The sequence below is a fragment of the Bactrocera oleae genome, chromosome Y, assembly GCF_042242935.1.
Source record: "Bactrocera oleae isolate idBacOlea1 chromosome Y, idBacOlea1, whole genome shotgun sequence".
NCBI lineage: Eukaryota > Metazoa > Arthropoda > Insecta > Diptera > Tephritidae > Bactrocera > Bactrocera oleae.
The window spans coordinates 4,817,431-4,833,696 of NC_091542.1; the positions used below are offsets into that span (position 1 = coordinate 4,817,431).

Sequence of the window (16,266 nt, forward strand, 5' to 3'; positions counted from 1 at the left end):
TATGGAGTGAATGTAGTCTAGCCCCTGGTCACCAGTCCACAGCAGTATGGATGCTCAACTGGTAGTAGTTTCGGCTAAGAGGTCTGACCGGAGACTCAATTTTAGAACCACGGGGAGCAGGGGCCCTTGGAGTTCGCTCTATGTGTTTGTGGAGAGAGGTGATTTTTTGGAAACGTACGTAAAATTGCCGTGGTAGGCTTTGGCATATATATTTGTGAGTATATGTATGTATTTACAAGTTTTTGTGAATTTTATCGATTAGGTATTGCAGTAAAACAAGTGTTATTGGTGTTTGTTTGATTGTATGTGCGAGCACTCTAGCTTGTATTAGTTTTTATTAGCATTAGTAAGCTGTGCCATTACGTTGTCATTGCAGCGCCTGCTAAGTGCAGGTAGGTTTTGTAGTTGAAACAAGTGTTTTGGTGTTCACGTGATAGTGTATTAGTGGTGGTGCGGTGAGCCATGTTGCGGCTGTAAAGATCATCACCGGGGAGCTAAGCGGGTTGGGTCTTGGAGACAAAATGTTTGAAGTGGGAACTGCGAGTGGGCTGATGGAGCTTGCTTCCAAATATAAAGCACTCCTAATGTGCAAGTGTTTGGTTTTAGGTGACGCTGAAATCTGTTGAGACGTAATCGGTTGTGGTCTGGAGTGAAGGGCCTGCGACTTTCTCTAAGTTTATAAATGGATGAGAAAATATCAGCTGTCGCTTTCATAAACCTAACACCCTTAAAAATTCCAGAATAATGAATAGTGGCATCTGTTATCGGAGACATATTTATATCTCATAAAACTTGCAGTCTAGGGTGATAATTTTCATTTAAAGTGCCCATTGAGATCCATTAAGTTTCACTTCTATCGCCCAGCTTTCTAATCTGTATGGGTCCACTTCAAAAATTTGTATAAAATTGTGCGAAATAGCCCCAGATTAGGGTTATTCATTCAAAAATGTGAACAAAAATAACGATATTAAGAGTTTGATCATCGAATTTCGCCTGCATTTGTGATAATAATAAAAAGTATGTATGTATGTACATACACTAGGTAGAAAAAGTCTCTAATCCAATCCGTGGTATGTGATTCAATAAAAAATATTAATAAAATATATGCGTTTTTGAAGTTCTTTTCAGAATATCAGATGCGCATGTTAATAGCACTATAAGTTAATTGTTTTTAAAATGAAAATGAACTCTGTGGTTTCAGTTTATTGAATAATTTAAAAAAAAGTAAATTTTTTTAAGCGAAAAGATATGATTTAATAACACAAAAAAAATTTCTCTAATGGTCAATTGGTCAAATTTTTATTTTAGTTCAAAGATATTGTACCCAATGTGCGGAGACTTTTTTTACCTGGTATGCATACTTATGTATATATGTACATTCATAGACATTTCGCCTGAATCAATTCATGTACATATTTACATACATATCTTGCATGTAGACTGATATGCAAACATTATGCGTGTTCGGTTTATTTTCGTTACTGAATTTCTTGATTCAGTCGCCGCGCTCAAAGCCCGCGATAAAAACTATGCACTTATTAATTATGTTACTAATAATATGACTACGAATACTGATTAGTTTATTTTTTACTAATTAAATTTTTATTAAATTCCATATCTCTCGCCATTAAAAAAATGGTATATTAAATATTATTATTTTTGAATCTTCAATTGATTTCTTCTGAACATATGCCTAAAAGTATGCAAACATTTTCCACATACTTTGTGAATACTGCATTTTCTAGATATTTAGTGGATATCAAGTCTTAAACTTATGTTTCTTATTTCAGTTACCATAAACCTATAATCTCAATGATAAAAATTCATTCTCAATAATAAAAATATTTTAAACATAATTCCTTTCTAAATTTTAATAAAAGAACATGACTTGTTTTCTTATTGGTCACCACGCTCTAAACGTGTAACTTGAATTATTATCAAACGAAAATAATATTGCATAAAAAATAAATAAATAATTATAATTGCATAAGTTGATAAAAAATTATATGCAATAGTTGTACCACGGCAGTCTCAGAGTGCCACACGTATGCTTTTTTTTTTTTTAAGGGAATACTAAAATTCTCACTCATAATAAAATTTCGTTCATATATGAATTATTCACAAAGTATGCGCAAAATGTTTGCATAACTTTAGCCATATCTTCAGAACAAATCAATTGAAGATTCAAAAATAATAATATTTAAGATCAAACTCTTAATATCGTTATTTTTGTTCAGATTTTTTGAATAAATTTCCGTAAAGTGGGGCTATTTGGCACAATTTTATACAAGTTTTTTTTTTTAAGTGAAACTTATTTGCGCTCGTTGCGCTGTAATTCCAGTATCGAATGAAACAAAAACGCAACAGGATATGTTAATGCAGAGAATAGTAAAAAATAGAGAATATTTACGCTTTTTGTTGCGCTAAAATGAAAATTATTCAAGGGACACAGCTAACCACGCGATCCCCTACAACAGCAGCCTCCTTAGCAAGTTCCCAGTCCCACCATCACTTAACTTCAGCACCCTTTGCAACACTGAACTTAAGATCACCACTTGCTACTAGCACTTTTTCTAGCCCCAATCGCCATCTTCATCACACCCGGTGTATCTACAGGATGAACAACTACTGTTTCAGCAGTGTCACCTTCTTACTGCTACTACTTTCATTACAATCAGTAAAGCACATAAAATCCCCCGATTTCAATAAAGGTGGTGACCACAACCTCATCGTCTTACGCTGCGGTGACCTATCAAAAAGGAACCCTCTCCTCTTTATAAGTGAACTCAACAAACTACACCATTCTGAAAAGAAAGCAAGCCAATTTTCACCACCTTATAGGGGAACGTCAAATGTATGTATGCGCTGATGTTCTGTGGCATGCGTGATAACGAAAATTAGAATAACAAAAAGAAATAAGAAATTTTGAAGAACATTTATATAATAAGGCGAAAAGTAAAGTTAAATTAAAATAAATAATAAATAAAAAAAAAACCAAAAAAAAAATAAAAAAAACTTTTAATAGAAACCATACAGGTTAAAAAGCTGGGCGATAGAAGTGAAACTTAATGGATCTCGATGGGCACTTGAAATGAAAATAATCACCCTAGACTGCAAGTTTTATGAGATATAAATATGTCGCCGATAACAGAAGCCACTATTCATTATTCTGGAATTTTGAAGGATGTTAGGTTTATGAAAACGACAGCTGATATTTTCTCCTCCATTTATAAACTTAGAGAAAGTTGCAGGTCCTTTACTCCTGACCACAACCGATCACGTCTCAACTTCGGCGTCACGCAATCGTAGTTGGGATCACTCACAACAATTCCAGCATTAGCCCTAAGGTACAGAAACTACCAGGAAGTCCCCGAACCACACCATTAGTTGCGTAGGGCTCCTGGAGTAAAGCAATGCCGCACCTCCCCCCGGTCATACACTCGCCTAACTAATAACACTAATTTGGTGAGCCCCTAGAACCCTATCTGAGTTACATGGATAAGGTACTACTACTTGCGAATGGTGGTCCTCTTATACTCATCTCAATTTAGAACTAGCACGGACTTGGGGAATCCGGCTGTCTAATTAAAACAAAGCATTGTGATGGCCCTAACGGGTGTTGACACAATGTAATTTCTGCGCAGTGATCTGAACGTCAAAGTGAAGAAATCCAAATAAGCGTGCGTAAACGGCGGGCATAACTATGACTCGCTTAAAGTAGCCAAATGCCTCGTCATCTAATTGGTGACGCGCATGAATGGATTAACGAAATTCCCTCTGTCCCTATCTACTCACTCACTCTGTTGTAGACACTCGTAGTGAACGGTCGTGTTCGCGCATTGATAAAACAATTTAGTGACAGTTGAAAACAGTGAATTTTTTCTGTTAACAGAAAACATACAATTGCCTGGCGCGAATTAAATCGCAGGCCAGAGACACATAAAGCATTACCGCGGGTAATTGCTTTAAAAATTGTAGTGCAAGTGTACAGTGACAAAACTAACAATAGACAGTGTTATTGCCTGGTGCGAAGGCCAGTGACAATTTAGGCACGTTTAAGTTTGCTTAAAAACAATAGGCAGTGTTTTTTGCCTGGTGTGTGCTACAAACAATAGGCAGTGTTTTTGCCTGGTGTGTGCTACAAACAATAGGCAGTGTTATTGCCTGCGTGAAGTTTTGTGTGTGTAAAACAAAAGACAGTGACCGCATTGTCTACAAACAGTTCGGGCACCGGTTTTGTGTGGACCGCAAGAAACCTGAAGGCCACTGACAATATTGTTGTAGTGCAGGTACGCGTTCGTGAGTGCCGAATTCGAACTTTGACGGATCGCGAGTTACGTACTTGTGTAGTAGGTACGCGATCGCGAGGGTAGGAGAAAAATGTCTCCACCACGAAGGCGAGGAGCGAAGGCACCCGCCGAAAGCGATGACTCGGAAGTCGTAATGATTACGGCAGCGTCATCGGCGAGTGAAGAGGAAGTGGAGAAGCCCCCACCGCGCAGAAAGGCTCGCCTGGCCACTCCACCGTTGGGGAGGTCGTGCGAGAGCGCCAGCGAGACGGGAGCGTCGAAACCCGTAGCCGGAGCAGCGAAGGAGGCAGGCGGAGGCAAAAAGAGTGAAGGAGAAAAACGAGAAAAGAAGAAAGGTATAAAAGGGGAGCGTATTTCAAATAAGGGGGGTGTTGTTGGGGGTGGCGCTATCACCCATGTTGCAGCTATGAAAGCTGTAACAGCGGAGGTTAGCGCGTTGGTTTTCGGGGGGAAAAATATAGAGGTTTCCGAGATGAAGGGTCTTATGGAGCTTGCCTCGAAGTACGAGGCACTCCTGATGATCATAATTGCGGAGAACGCTCATCTTCGCGGGCAGGTGGATGCCCTTACGGGAGGGTGTGGGGGATCGCGTCCGACCAAACCAATGGTGGCTCCCGCGACTTCGGCGCCTGCCCCTCCAGCACCCGTGCTGAAGGCAATAGCGCCGATGTCGCCGAAGCCGGTGGAGACCTGGTCAGTTGTGGTCAGGAGTAAGGGGCCTGCAACTTCCTCTAAGGAAGTAATCAAAAAGGTGGTCAAGGAGGTGGGTCCTTCACTCGGCGTAAGGATCCATGATGTTAGGCCGATAAAGGGTGGTGGGGCGGTCATCCGCACTCCCTCCGTATTAGAGAGGGAGAAAGTGGCGACTAACGCAAAATTCGGGGAGGTAGGGTTGGACGTCAGTGTCAACCGGAAGTTGGGGCCAAGGGTTGTGGTGCAAGGAGTACACACCGAGATCTCCCATGAGGAATTCATGGAAGAACTGTTCAGTACGAATTTAAGTCCGGAGGCAAAGAAATCCGACGTTAGGTTGGTCAGTCGCCCCTGGAAGGTGGCGCCAGATGGTAAAACTAACGTCGTTCTGGAGGGTTCGGAGGAAGTAATGTCCGCCCTTTTAGAAGCGGGAAGGTGCTACATTAAGTGGTTTTCCTTCCGAGTGCGACCAGACAGCCCTGTTGCCGGCTGTTTTCGGTGCATGGGCTTTGACCATCGAGTGGCGCAATGTAAGGCCAAGTCCGATGTCTGCCGTAGGTGTGGTCAGGAAGGCCACAGAGCTGCTAGTTGCGTCAATGCACCACAGTGTCGCAACTGTGCATTTAAGGGTAGACCAGCTGGGCATCTTATGATGTCAGCTGCTTGTCCAGTCTACTGTGGCATAGTAGAGCGTGCCCTTTCCAGACACTAATGGGGACGATTTTACAGCTAAATTGTCAGGGTTGTTATGCCGTAATGTGCGAGTTAGGGGGTTGTATGCTAGAGGGTGGGTGCGGCATCGCATTACTCCAGGAGCCCTACGCCACTAATGGTGTGGTTCGGGGTCTCCCTGGAGGATTTAGGGTCTTCACAGACCATAGGAGAAATGCCGCAATAGTTGTGAATAATCCGAGCTACGACTGCGTAGTTCTGGATTCGTCACAGCTGGGTGTTTGTGTATCCATAGAGGGGGAGTTCGGTAGATTGGTAGTCGCTAGTGTTTATTGCAAATACAGCGAACCTCTAGAGCCTTACCTGCTGTACATGGATAAGCTACTGCTACTTGCCAGTAGTAGCTCGCTTATCCTAGGAATGGATGCGAATGCCTCGTCCTCTATGTGGTTTAGTAAGGTATCCCGACATTCGTCAGGATATCAAAGCCACACTAGAGGCGAGGTATTAAGCGAATGGGTGGAGGCAAATAGTCTTTACATATTAAACGAGCCAAGCGAGTGGTATACGTTTGATGGGCCTGGGGGTGTGAGCGACATCGATGTGTCCTTCATCAATGAGGCAGCAAATAGGACCTTTAACGTTAGGTGGGAGATTAGGGGAGGGTGGGGATTGAGTGACCATAACTTGATTCAAATTATGGTTACTCCTAAATCTCCTCCCTCGGCGTATGAGAGTCCATTGCGGCGATGGCGTACCTCTGGTATCGACTGGAACCAATATGGACGATCTGTCAGGGAAGCGGTATTAGAAATACCGCTTAGTGAGTTTGAAGACTTTGGGGTGGACGAGCAAATTTCTCGGCTATACGATGTAGTGTGGGAAGTGAACAACAGTGTTCTCGGAAAGTTCGAAAGCTTCAGAGTGAGAAAACTTAAGTGGTGGACGAAAGAGCTAACGATGAAGAGGAGAGCTGTCCGGCGATTGAGACGAAAGTTTCAACGCGCTAGACAGTCAAACTCTGATGGGCTGTCCCAGATTAGGTATGAATTTAGTTGTGTGATGAGGGATTACAAACAAATGCTAGTCAAAACCAAGGAAGAGGAATGGAGGAATTTTATAGGGGAAAATAGGAACGACCCATGGGGTCAGGTCTACAAGATCTGTAGGGGTCGTAAGAGGGAGGATATCATCTCTCTCCGCGTTGGTGATACTGTATTATCAACGTGGAGAGACTGTGCTGGGGTTCTGCTAGGAGCGTTCTTTCCTAGGGTGGAGGCTCGGGTATCTCAAACGTGTGAGGTACCTGTTCCTCCACTAGATGAAGGGGAGCTGGGATACGCCTTTGGCCTGGTCAGGTGTAAAAGATCCCCAGGTTTTGATGGTTTGAACGGGATATGTGGTCGGATAGGCAGTATGGTTTCAGGAAAGGACGCAGTGTAGAGGATGCTTGGATGTATGTCCAGAGTGCCGTTAGGGAGAACGTCAACGAATATGTCCTTGGCATATTTGTTGACTTTAAGGGAGCGTTTGACTACCTAATCTGGGATAGGGTGATTGAACGATTGGAGGAGCTCGGCTGCCCGGAAGTTACTCTCTGGCGCAGCTACTTTTCGGACAGAAAAGCCTCAATCGTAGGAATGAATGCGAGTGTTGAGATTGGGGTGGCTCGGGGCTGCCCACAGGGATCCATCTGTGGTCCATATATTTGGAACCTTATGATGGACTCTCTGCTTGGACAACTTGAACCAGTATGCAAATGTTGTGCGTACGCGGACGACCTTCTTCTTTTAGTTGAAGGTCACTCAAGGTCCGAAATAGAGCGAGCGGGAGGACGATTCTTAGAAATTGTCCACAGCTGGGGTGTAGGTGTTGGTGTGGACATATCAATGGACAAAACGGTTACAATGCTGCTTAAGGGCAGATTGTCGCCGGCTCGTCCACCGATTGTCCGTGTAAATGGGGTCAGCATCAAGTACATGACGCAAGTCAAATACTTGGGGTTGACCATGAGGGAAAGGATGTGTTTCACACCACACTTGGTTAGCGTGAAAGAAAGACTGCTGGCGACTGTCGGCAAGGTCAGGCGCGTTTTACGGAGTGATTGGGGCCTCGGACGTCGTGCGGTTCGACCCATATATCGTGGCTTATTTGTGGCCTGTGCCACTTATGGAGCTGCAGTATGGTGGGAATTAGCCACGACGGTCTTCGGTCGCCAAAAACTACTCTCCGTGCAGCGCTGTATGATGCTAGCCTGTTTGCCAGTGTGTCGCACCGTTTCAACGGATGCGATGCAAGTTTTGTTAGGTGCACCCCCTCTTGACCTGATTGTCATACAGCGTGCTGTTGCGTTCAGGTTAAGAAGAGGCTTGAGTGTGTCCTTGCTGCAGAATAACCTGATTTCCGACCTTGACGTAGAGAGGGAAGGATATCTAGGAAGCAAGAGACTTCTAGAGGACAGGGTTAAGATAAGGTGGCAAGACCGTTGGGACAATAGCCCTAACGGTAGGGTGACCTATGGGTACATCCGGGACGTTAGGTTTGTAGAAGAAAACCCAGACTTCCGATTCTGTCTGAGCCTGGGCTTTCTGCTTACTGGACATGGTCCTCTGAACGCATTTCTGCATCAGAGGCACCTTTCTGACACGCCAGAGTGTATGTGTGGGGCGCGTGTTGAAGATTGGGCGCATGTTATTGCGCTCTGCCCGATGTACTTGGACATTAGGAACCTTGAAGGAATGGGGATTAGTTGGACTAATGGACGATTAGACGTCAGCGGTGTGATCTTCACTAGTCCAAATACCGAACAGTTAGGGTCGTTTGATAGGTTTGCGCGTGAATTGTTCAGGCGGCGGAGACAATTAGCTGAAAATAGGGGTTAGATTAAGGGTGAAAGATAAGGGGTAGGGATTTAATCCCTGGTCACCAGTACAGAGCAGTATGGAAGCTCAACTGGTAGTAGCTTCGGCTACGAGGTCTGACCGGAGACTTAATTCTGGTACCACGGGGAGCAGGGGCCCTTGGAGTTCGCTCCAACCTGCTCATGCGGACTGGCCCTTCGGGGAGTATCGTGGTGGTTGTGGTTGATGCCCAAATGCGGGAAGAGTGTTTTGTTCACTCAATGTGGAGTTGCACTGCAACCGGGTGCCGGACCCAAAGTACGGTAGAGGTGTTAGATAGGCCTCGAACCTCACCAAGGTGTGTAGTGTGTCCATTCCACACTACCAATCGGTACTGAAAAATGCCTGGCATTTTCGGGGCGCTGATCAACGCATTGTATTGATACGCCGTGCTTTTGAGCACCGTGAGGTAAGGCCGTCGACGGCAGGTACTCACGTAAAACACACCGGACGCTGTCCCTATCTACGACCCCTGCGGGCAGGGGATAGAATATGCCCGCGGCAAGGCATGCCTGTCGTAAAAGGCGACTAAAAGCCAATATGCACTATGACTGTTATTATATTCTTTGCCCAGTAATATCAGCATAGTATATGGAGTGATAGTGCTATAATACTCAGCTTGAACTGATATTAGAAACACTTTAAATGAAAAAGCGAATAAAAAGACATTTGAAGTTCAAGCGACAAATGTCACCAGTCATTTGAGTAATGGGGAGCTCAACTGGCAGTAGTTTAGGCTACGCAGTCTGACCGGAGACTTTCCGGTACCACGGGGAGCAGAAAGCCCTTGGACTTCTGTTCAATCTGCTCATTGGGTTCGGCCCTTTGGGGAGTATCGTGGTGGCTGTGGTTTAAACCTAAATGCTGGAAGAACTGAATTTTCAGTTCGAAAAAAGAAGTTACACAAGTAACTGGGTGCCGTACCCGAAAACGGAAGAGGTTTTAGGTCGGCCTCGAATCATACCAAGATGGTAGTGTGGACCCAGACACACTGCCACTGGTATCCAAATAAATACTTGCATAAGCTCGTTTTGTTTGGGGCGCTGATCAACGCATTGTATTGATCCGTTGTGTTTTGAACACCGTGAGGTAAGGCCGTCGCCGGCAGGTACTCACGTAAATCTACAACGAAAGTTGTCCCTATCTACAACCCCTGCGGGCAGGGGATAGAATACGCCCGCGGCAAGGCATGCCTGTCGTAAAAGGCGACTAAAAGCCAATATGCACTATGACTGTTATTATATTCTTTGCCCAGTAATATCAGCATAGTATATGGAGTGATAGTGCTATAATACTCAGCTTGAACTGATATTAGAAACACTTTAAATGAAAAAGCGAATAAAAAGACATTTGAAGTTCAAGCGACAAATGTCACCAGTCATTTGAGTAATGGGTAGCTCAACTGGCAGTAGTTTAGGCTACACAGTCTGACCGGAGACTTTCCGGTACCACGGGGAGCAGAAAGCCCTTGGACTTCTGTTCAATCTGCTCATTGGGTTCGGCCCTTTGGGGAGTATCGTGGTGGCTGTGGTTTAAACCTAAATGCTGGAAGAACTGAATTTTCAGTTCGAAAAAAGAAGTTACACAAGTAACTGGGTGTCGTACCCGAAAACGGAAGAGGTTTTAGGTCGGCCTCGAATCATACCAAGATGGTAGTGTGGACCCAGACACACTGCCACTGGTATCCAAATAAATACTTGCATAAGCTCGTATTGTTTGGAGCGCTGATCAACGCATTGTATTGATCCGTTGTGTTTTGAACACCGTGAGGTAAGGCCGTCGCCGGCAGGTACTCACGTAAATCTACAACGAAAGTTGTCCCTATCTACAACCCCTGCGGGCAGGGGATAGAATATGCCCGCGGCAAGGCATGCCTGTCGTAAAAGGCGACTAAAAGCCAATATGCACTATGACTGTTATTATATTCTTTGCCCAGTAATATCAGCATAGTATATGGAGTGATAGTGCTATAATACTCAGCTTGAACTGATATTAGAAACACTTTAAATGAAAAAAGCTAATAAAAAGACATTTGAAGTTCAAGCGACAAATGTCACCAGTCATTTGAGTAATGGGTTGCTCAACTGGCAGTAGTTTAGGCTACGCAGTCTGACCGGAGACTTTCCGGTACCACGGGGAGCAGAAAGCCCTTGGACTTCTGTTCAATCTGCTCATTGGGTTCGGCCCTTTGGGGAGTATCGTGGTGGCTGTGGTTGAAACCTAAATGCTGGAAGAACTGAATTTTCAGTTCGAAAAAAGAAGTTACACAAGTAACTGGGTGCCGTACCCGAAAACGGAAGAGGTTTTAGGTCGGCCTCGAATCATACCAAGATGGTAGTGTGGACCCAGACACACTGCCACTGGTATCCAAATAAATACTTGCATAAGCTCGTATTGTTTGGGGCGCTGATCAACGCATTGTATTGATCCGTTGTGTTTTGAACACCGTGAGGTAAGGCCGTCGCCGGCAGGTACTCACGTAAATCTACAACGAAAGTTGTCCCTATCTACTCACTCTGTTGTAGACACTCGTAGTGAACGGTCGTGTTCACGCATTGATAAAACAATTTAGTGACAGTTGAAAACAGTGAATTTTTTCTGTTAACAGAAAACATACAATTGCCTGGCGCGAATTAAATCGAAGGCCAGAGACACATAAAGCATTACCGCGGGTAATTGCTTGAAAAATTGTAGTGCAAGTGTACAGTGACAAAACTAACAATAGACAGTGTTATTGCCTGGTGCGAAGGCCAGTGACAATTTAGGCACGTTTAAGTTTGCTTAAAAACAATAGGCAGTGTTTTTGCCTGGTGTGTGCTACAAACAATAGGCAGTGTTTTTGCCTGGTGTGTGCTACAAACAATAGGCAGTGTTATTGCCTGGCGTGAAGTTTTGTGTGTGTAGAACAAAAGACAGTGACCGCATTGTCCACAAACAGTTCGGGCACCGGTTTTGTGTAGACCGCAAGAAACCTGAAGGCCACTGAGAATATTGTTGTAGTGGGGGGGTAGGAGAAAAATGTCTCCACCACGAAGCAGGAGCAAAGGCACCCGCCGAGAGCGAGGAGTCGGAAACCGATATGATTACGGCAGCGTTCGGCGGGCGAAAAGGAAGTCGAGAAGCCCCCACCGCGCAGAAAGGCTCGCCTGGGCACTCCACCGTTGGGGAGGTCGTGCGAGAGCGCCAGCGAGACGGGAGCGTCGAAACCCATAGCCGGAGCAGCGAAGGAGGCAGGAGGAGGCAAAAAGCGTGAAGGAGAAAAGACGAAAGGTAAAAAAGGGGAGCGTATTGCGAATAAGGGGGGTGTTGTTGGGGGTGGCGCTATCACCCATGTTGCAGCTATGAAAGCTGTAACAGCCGAGGTTAGCGCTTTGGTTTTCGGGGGGGAAAATATAGAGGTTTCCGAGATGAGGGGTCTTATGGAGCTTGTCTCGAAGTACGAGGCACTCCTGATGACCATAATTGCGGAGAACGCTCATCTTCGCGGGCAGGTGGATGCCCTTACGGGAGGTTGTGGGGGATCGTGTCCGACCAAACCAATGGTGACTCCCGCGACTTCGGCGCCTGCCCCTCCGGCACCAGTGCTGAAGGCAATAGCGCCGATGTCGCCGAAGCCGGTGGAGACCTGGTCAGTTGTGGTCAGGAGTAAGGGGCCTGCAACTTCCTCTAAGGAAGTAATCAAAAAGGTGGTCAAGGAGGTGGGTCCTTCACTCGGCGTAAGGATCCATGATGTAAGGCCGATAAAGGGTGGTGGGGCGGTCATCCGCACTCCCTCCGTTTTAGAGAAGGAGAAAGTGGCGACTAACGCAAAATTCGGGGAGGTAGGGTTGGACGTCAGTGTCAACCGGAAGTTGGGGCCAAGGGTTGTGGTGCAAGGAGTACACATCGAGATCTCCCATGAAGAATTCATGGAAGAACTCTTCAGTACGAATTTAAGTCCTGAGGCAAAGAAATCCGACGTTAGGTTGGTCAGTCGCCCCTGGAAGGTGGCGCCAGATGGTAAAACTAACGTCGTTCTGGAGGGTTCGGAGGAAGTAATGTCCGCCCTTTTAGAAGCGGGAAGGTGCTACATTAAGTGGTTTTCCTTCCGAGTGCGACCAGACAGCCCTGTTGCCGGCTGTTTTCGGTGCATGGGCTTTGACCATCGAGTGGCGCAATGTAAGGCCAAGTCCGATGTCTGCCGTAGGTGTGGTCAGGAAGGCCACAGAGCTGCTAGTTGCGTCAATGCACCACATTGTCGCAACTGTGCATTTAAGGGTAGACCAGCTGGGCATCTTATGATGTCAGCTGCTTGTCCAGTCTACTGTGGCATAGTAGAGCGTGTCCTTTCGAGACATTAATGGGGACGATTTTACAGCTAAATTGTCAGGGTTGTTATGCCGTAATGTGCGAGTTAGGGGGTTGTATGCTAGAGGGTGCGTGCGGCATCGCATTACTCCAGGAGCCCTACGCCACTAATGGTGTGGTTCGGGGTCTCCCTGGAGGATTTAGGGTCTTCACAGACCTTAGGAGAAATGCCGCAATAGTTGTGAATAATCCGAGCTGCGACTGCGTAGTTCTGGATTCGTTACAGCTGGGTGTTTGTGTATCCATAGAGGGGGAGTTCGGTAGATTGGTAGTCGCTAGTGTTTATTGCAAATACAGCGAACCTCTAGAGCCTTACCTGCTGTACATGGATAAGCTACTGCTACTTGCCAGTAGTAGCTCGCTTATCCTAAGAATGGATGCGAATGCCTCGTCCTCTATGTGGTTTAGTAAGGTATCCCGACATTCGTCAGGATATCAAAGCCACACTAGAGGCGAGGTATTAAGCGAATGGGTGGAGGCAAATAGTCTTTACATATTAAACGAGCCAAGCGAGTGGTATACGTTTGATGGGCCTGGGGGTGTGATCGACATCGATGTGTCCTTCGTCAATGAGGCAGCAAATAGGACCTTTAACGTTAGGTGGGAGATTAGGGGAGGGTGGGGATTGAGTAACCATAACTTGATTCAAATTATGGTTACTCCTAAATCTCCTCCCTCGGCGTATGAGAGTCCATTGCGGCGATGGCGTACCTCTGGTATCGACTGGAACCAATATGGACGATCTGCCAGGGAAGCGGTATTAGAAATACCGCTTAGTGAGTTTGAAGGCTTTGGGGTGGACGAGCAAATTTCTCGGCTATATGATGTAGTGTGGGAAGTGAACAACAGTGTTCTCGGAAAGTTCGAAAGCTTCAGAGTTAGAAAACTTAACTGGTGGACGAAAGAGCTAACTATGAAGAGGAGAGCTGTCCGGCGATTGAGACGAAAGTTTCAACGCGCTAGACAGTCAAACTCTGATAGGCTGTCCCAGATTAGGCATGAATTTAGTTGTGCGGTTAGGGAATACAAGGATATAATGATCAAAATTAAAGAGCAGGAGTGGAGGAATTTTGTAGGGGAAAATATGAACGATCCATGGGGTCAGGTCCACAAGATCTGTAGGGGTCGTAAGAGGGAGGATATCACCTCTCTCCGCGTTGGTGATACTGTGTTATCAACGTGGAGAGACTGTGCTGGGGTTCTGCTAGGAGCGTTCTTTCCTAGGGCGGAGGCTCGGGTATCTCAAACGTATGAGGTACCTGTTCCTCCACTAGATGATGGGGAGCTGGGATACGCCTTTGGCCTGGTCAGGTATAAAAGATCCCCAGGTTTTGATGGTTTGAACGGAGAGATGTGTAAAAGCATGTGGAAGTTCATTCCGGAATACTTGGAGGCCATTTACAATAAGTGCGTGTGGGAGGGATATTTTCCACGGGAGTGGAAAAGGGCTAGGGTCGTTCCTCTCCTGAAGTCCCCTGATAAGATCAAGAGTGATCCTCGTTCTTATCGGGGCATCAGTCTCCTTCCAGTGCTGGGAAAAGTACTGGAGAGAGTTATGGTGGAACGACTTCAGGATCTAACACGGGATACGTGGTCGGATAGGCAGTATGGTTTCAGGAAAGGACGCAGTATAGAGGATGCTTGGATGTATGTCCAGAGTGCCGTTAGGGAGAACGTCAACGAATATGTCCTTGGCATATTTGTTGACTTTAAGGGAGCGTTTGACTACCTAATCTGGGATAGGGTGATTGAACGATTGGAGGAGCTCGGCTGCCCGGAAGTTACTCTCTGGCGCAGCTACTTTTCGGACAGAAAAGCCTCAATCGTAGGAATGAATGGGAGTGTTGAGATTGGGGTGGCTCGGGGCTGCCCGCAGGGATCCATCTGTGGTCCATATATTTGGAACCTTATGATGGACTCTCTGCTTGGACAACTTGAACCAGTATGCAAATGTTGTGCGTACGCGGACGACCTTCTTCTTTTAGTTGAAGGTCACTCAAGGTCCGAAATAGAGCGAGCGGGAGGACGATTCTTAGAAATTGTCCACAGTTGGGGTGTAGGTGTTGGTGTGGACATATCAATGGACAAAACGGTTACAATGCTGCTTAAGGGCAGATTGTCGCCGGCTCGTCCACCGATTGTCCGTGCAAATGGGGCCAGCATCAAGTACGTGACGCAAGTCAAATACTTGGGGTTGACCATGAGGGAAAGGATGTGTTTCACTCCACACTTGGTGAGCGTAAAAGAAAGACTGCTGGCGATTGTCGGCAAGGTCAGGCGCGTTTTACGGAGTGATTGGGGCCTCGGACGTCGTGCGGTTTGTACCATATATCGTGGCTTATTTGTGGCCTGTGCCACTTATGGAGCTGCTGTATGGTGGGAATCAGCCACGACGGTCTTGGGTCGCCAAAAACTACTCTCCGCTCAGCGCTGTATGATGCTAGCCTGTTTGCCAGTGTGTCGCACCGTCTCAACTGATGCGATGCAGGTATTGCTAGGTGTGCCACCTCTTGACCTGATTGTTATACAGCGTGCTGTCACATTCAGGTTAAGAAGAGGCTTGGGTGTGTCCTTGCTTCAGAATAATCTGATTTCCGACCTTGACGTGGAGAGGGAAGGATATCTAGGAAGCAAGAGACTTCTAGAGGACTGGGTTAAGATAAGGTGGCAAGACCGTTGGGACAATAGCCCTAACGGTAGGGTGACCTATGAGTACATCCGGGACGTTAGGTTTGTAGAAGAAAACCCAGACTTCCGATTCTGTCTGAGCCTGGGTTTTCTGCTTACGGGACATGGTCCTCTGAACGCATTTCTGCATCAGAGGCGCCTTTCTGACACGCCGGAGTGTATGTGTGGGGCGCGTGTTGAAGATTGGGCGCATGTTATTGCGCACTGCCCGATGTACTCGGACATTAGGAACCCTGAGGGAATGAGGATTAGTTGGACTAATGGACGATTAGACGTCAGCGGTGTGATCTTCACCAGTCCAAATACCGAACAGTTAGGGTCGTTTGATAGGTTTGCGCGTGAATTGTTTAGGCGGCGGAGACAATTAGCTGAAAATAGGTGTTAGATTAAGGGTGAAAGATGAGGGGTAGGGATTTAATCCCTGGTCACCAGTACAGAGCAGTATGGAAGCTCAACTGGTAGTAGCTTCGGCTACGAGGTCTGACCGGAGACTTAATTCTGGTATCACGGGGAGCAGGGGCCCTTGGAGTTCGCTCCAACCTGCTCATGCGGACTGGCCCTTCGGGGAGTATCGTGGTGGTTGTGGTTGATACCCAAATGCGGGAAGAGTGTTTTGATCACTCAATGTGGAGTTGCACTGCAACCGGGTGTCGGAC

At 46.3% G+C, this 16,266-nt stretch overlaps 1 protein-coding gene across 1 annotated transcript in view; it reads left to right on the forward strand.

Annotated features, from left to right (window-relative positions):
• Positions 1-3,987: 3,987 nt before the first annotated feature.
• Positions 3,988-16,266, forward strand: part of LOC138858256 (uncharacterized) — a 93,593-nt gene continuing 81,314 nt past the window's right edge. Inside the window, exon 1 of the mRNA XM_070112769.1 lies at positions 3,988-4,645. Coding sequence (XP_069968870.1) covers positions 4,381-4,645 — 265 coding nt within the window. The 5' untranslated portion in view covers positions 3,988-4,380. The remainder of the gene's footprint in view (positions 4,646-16,266) is intronic.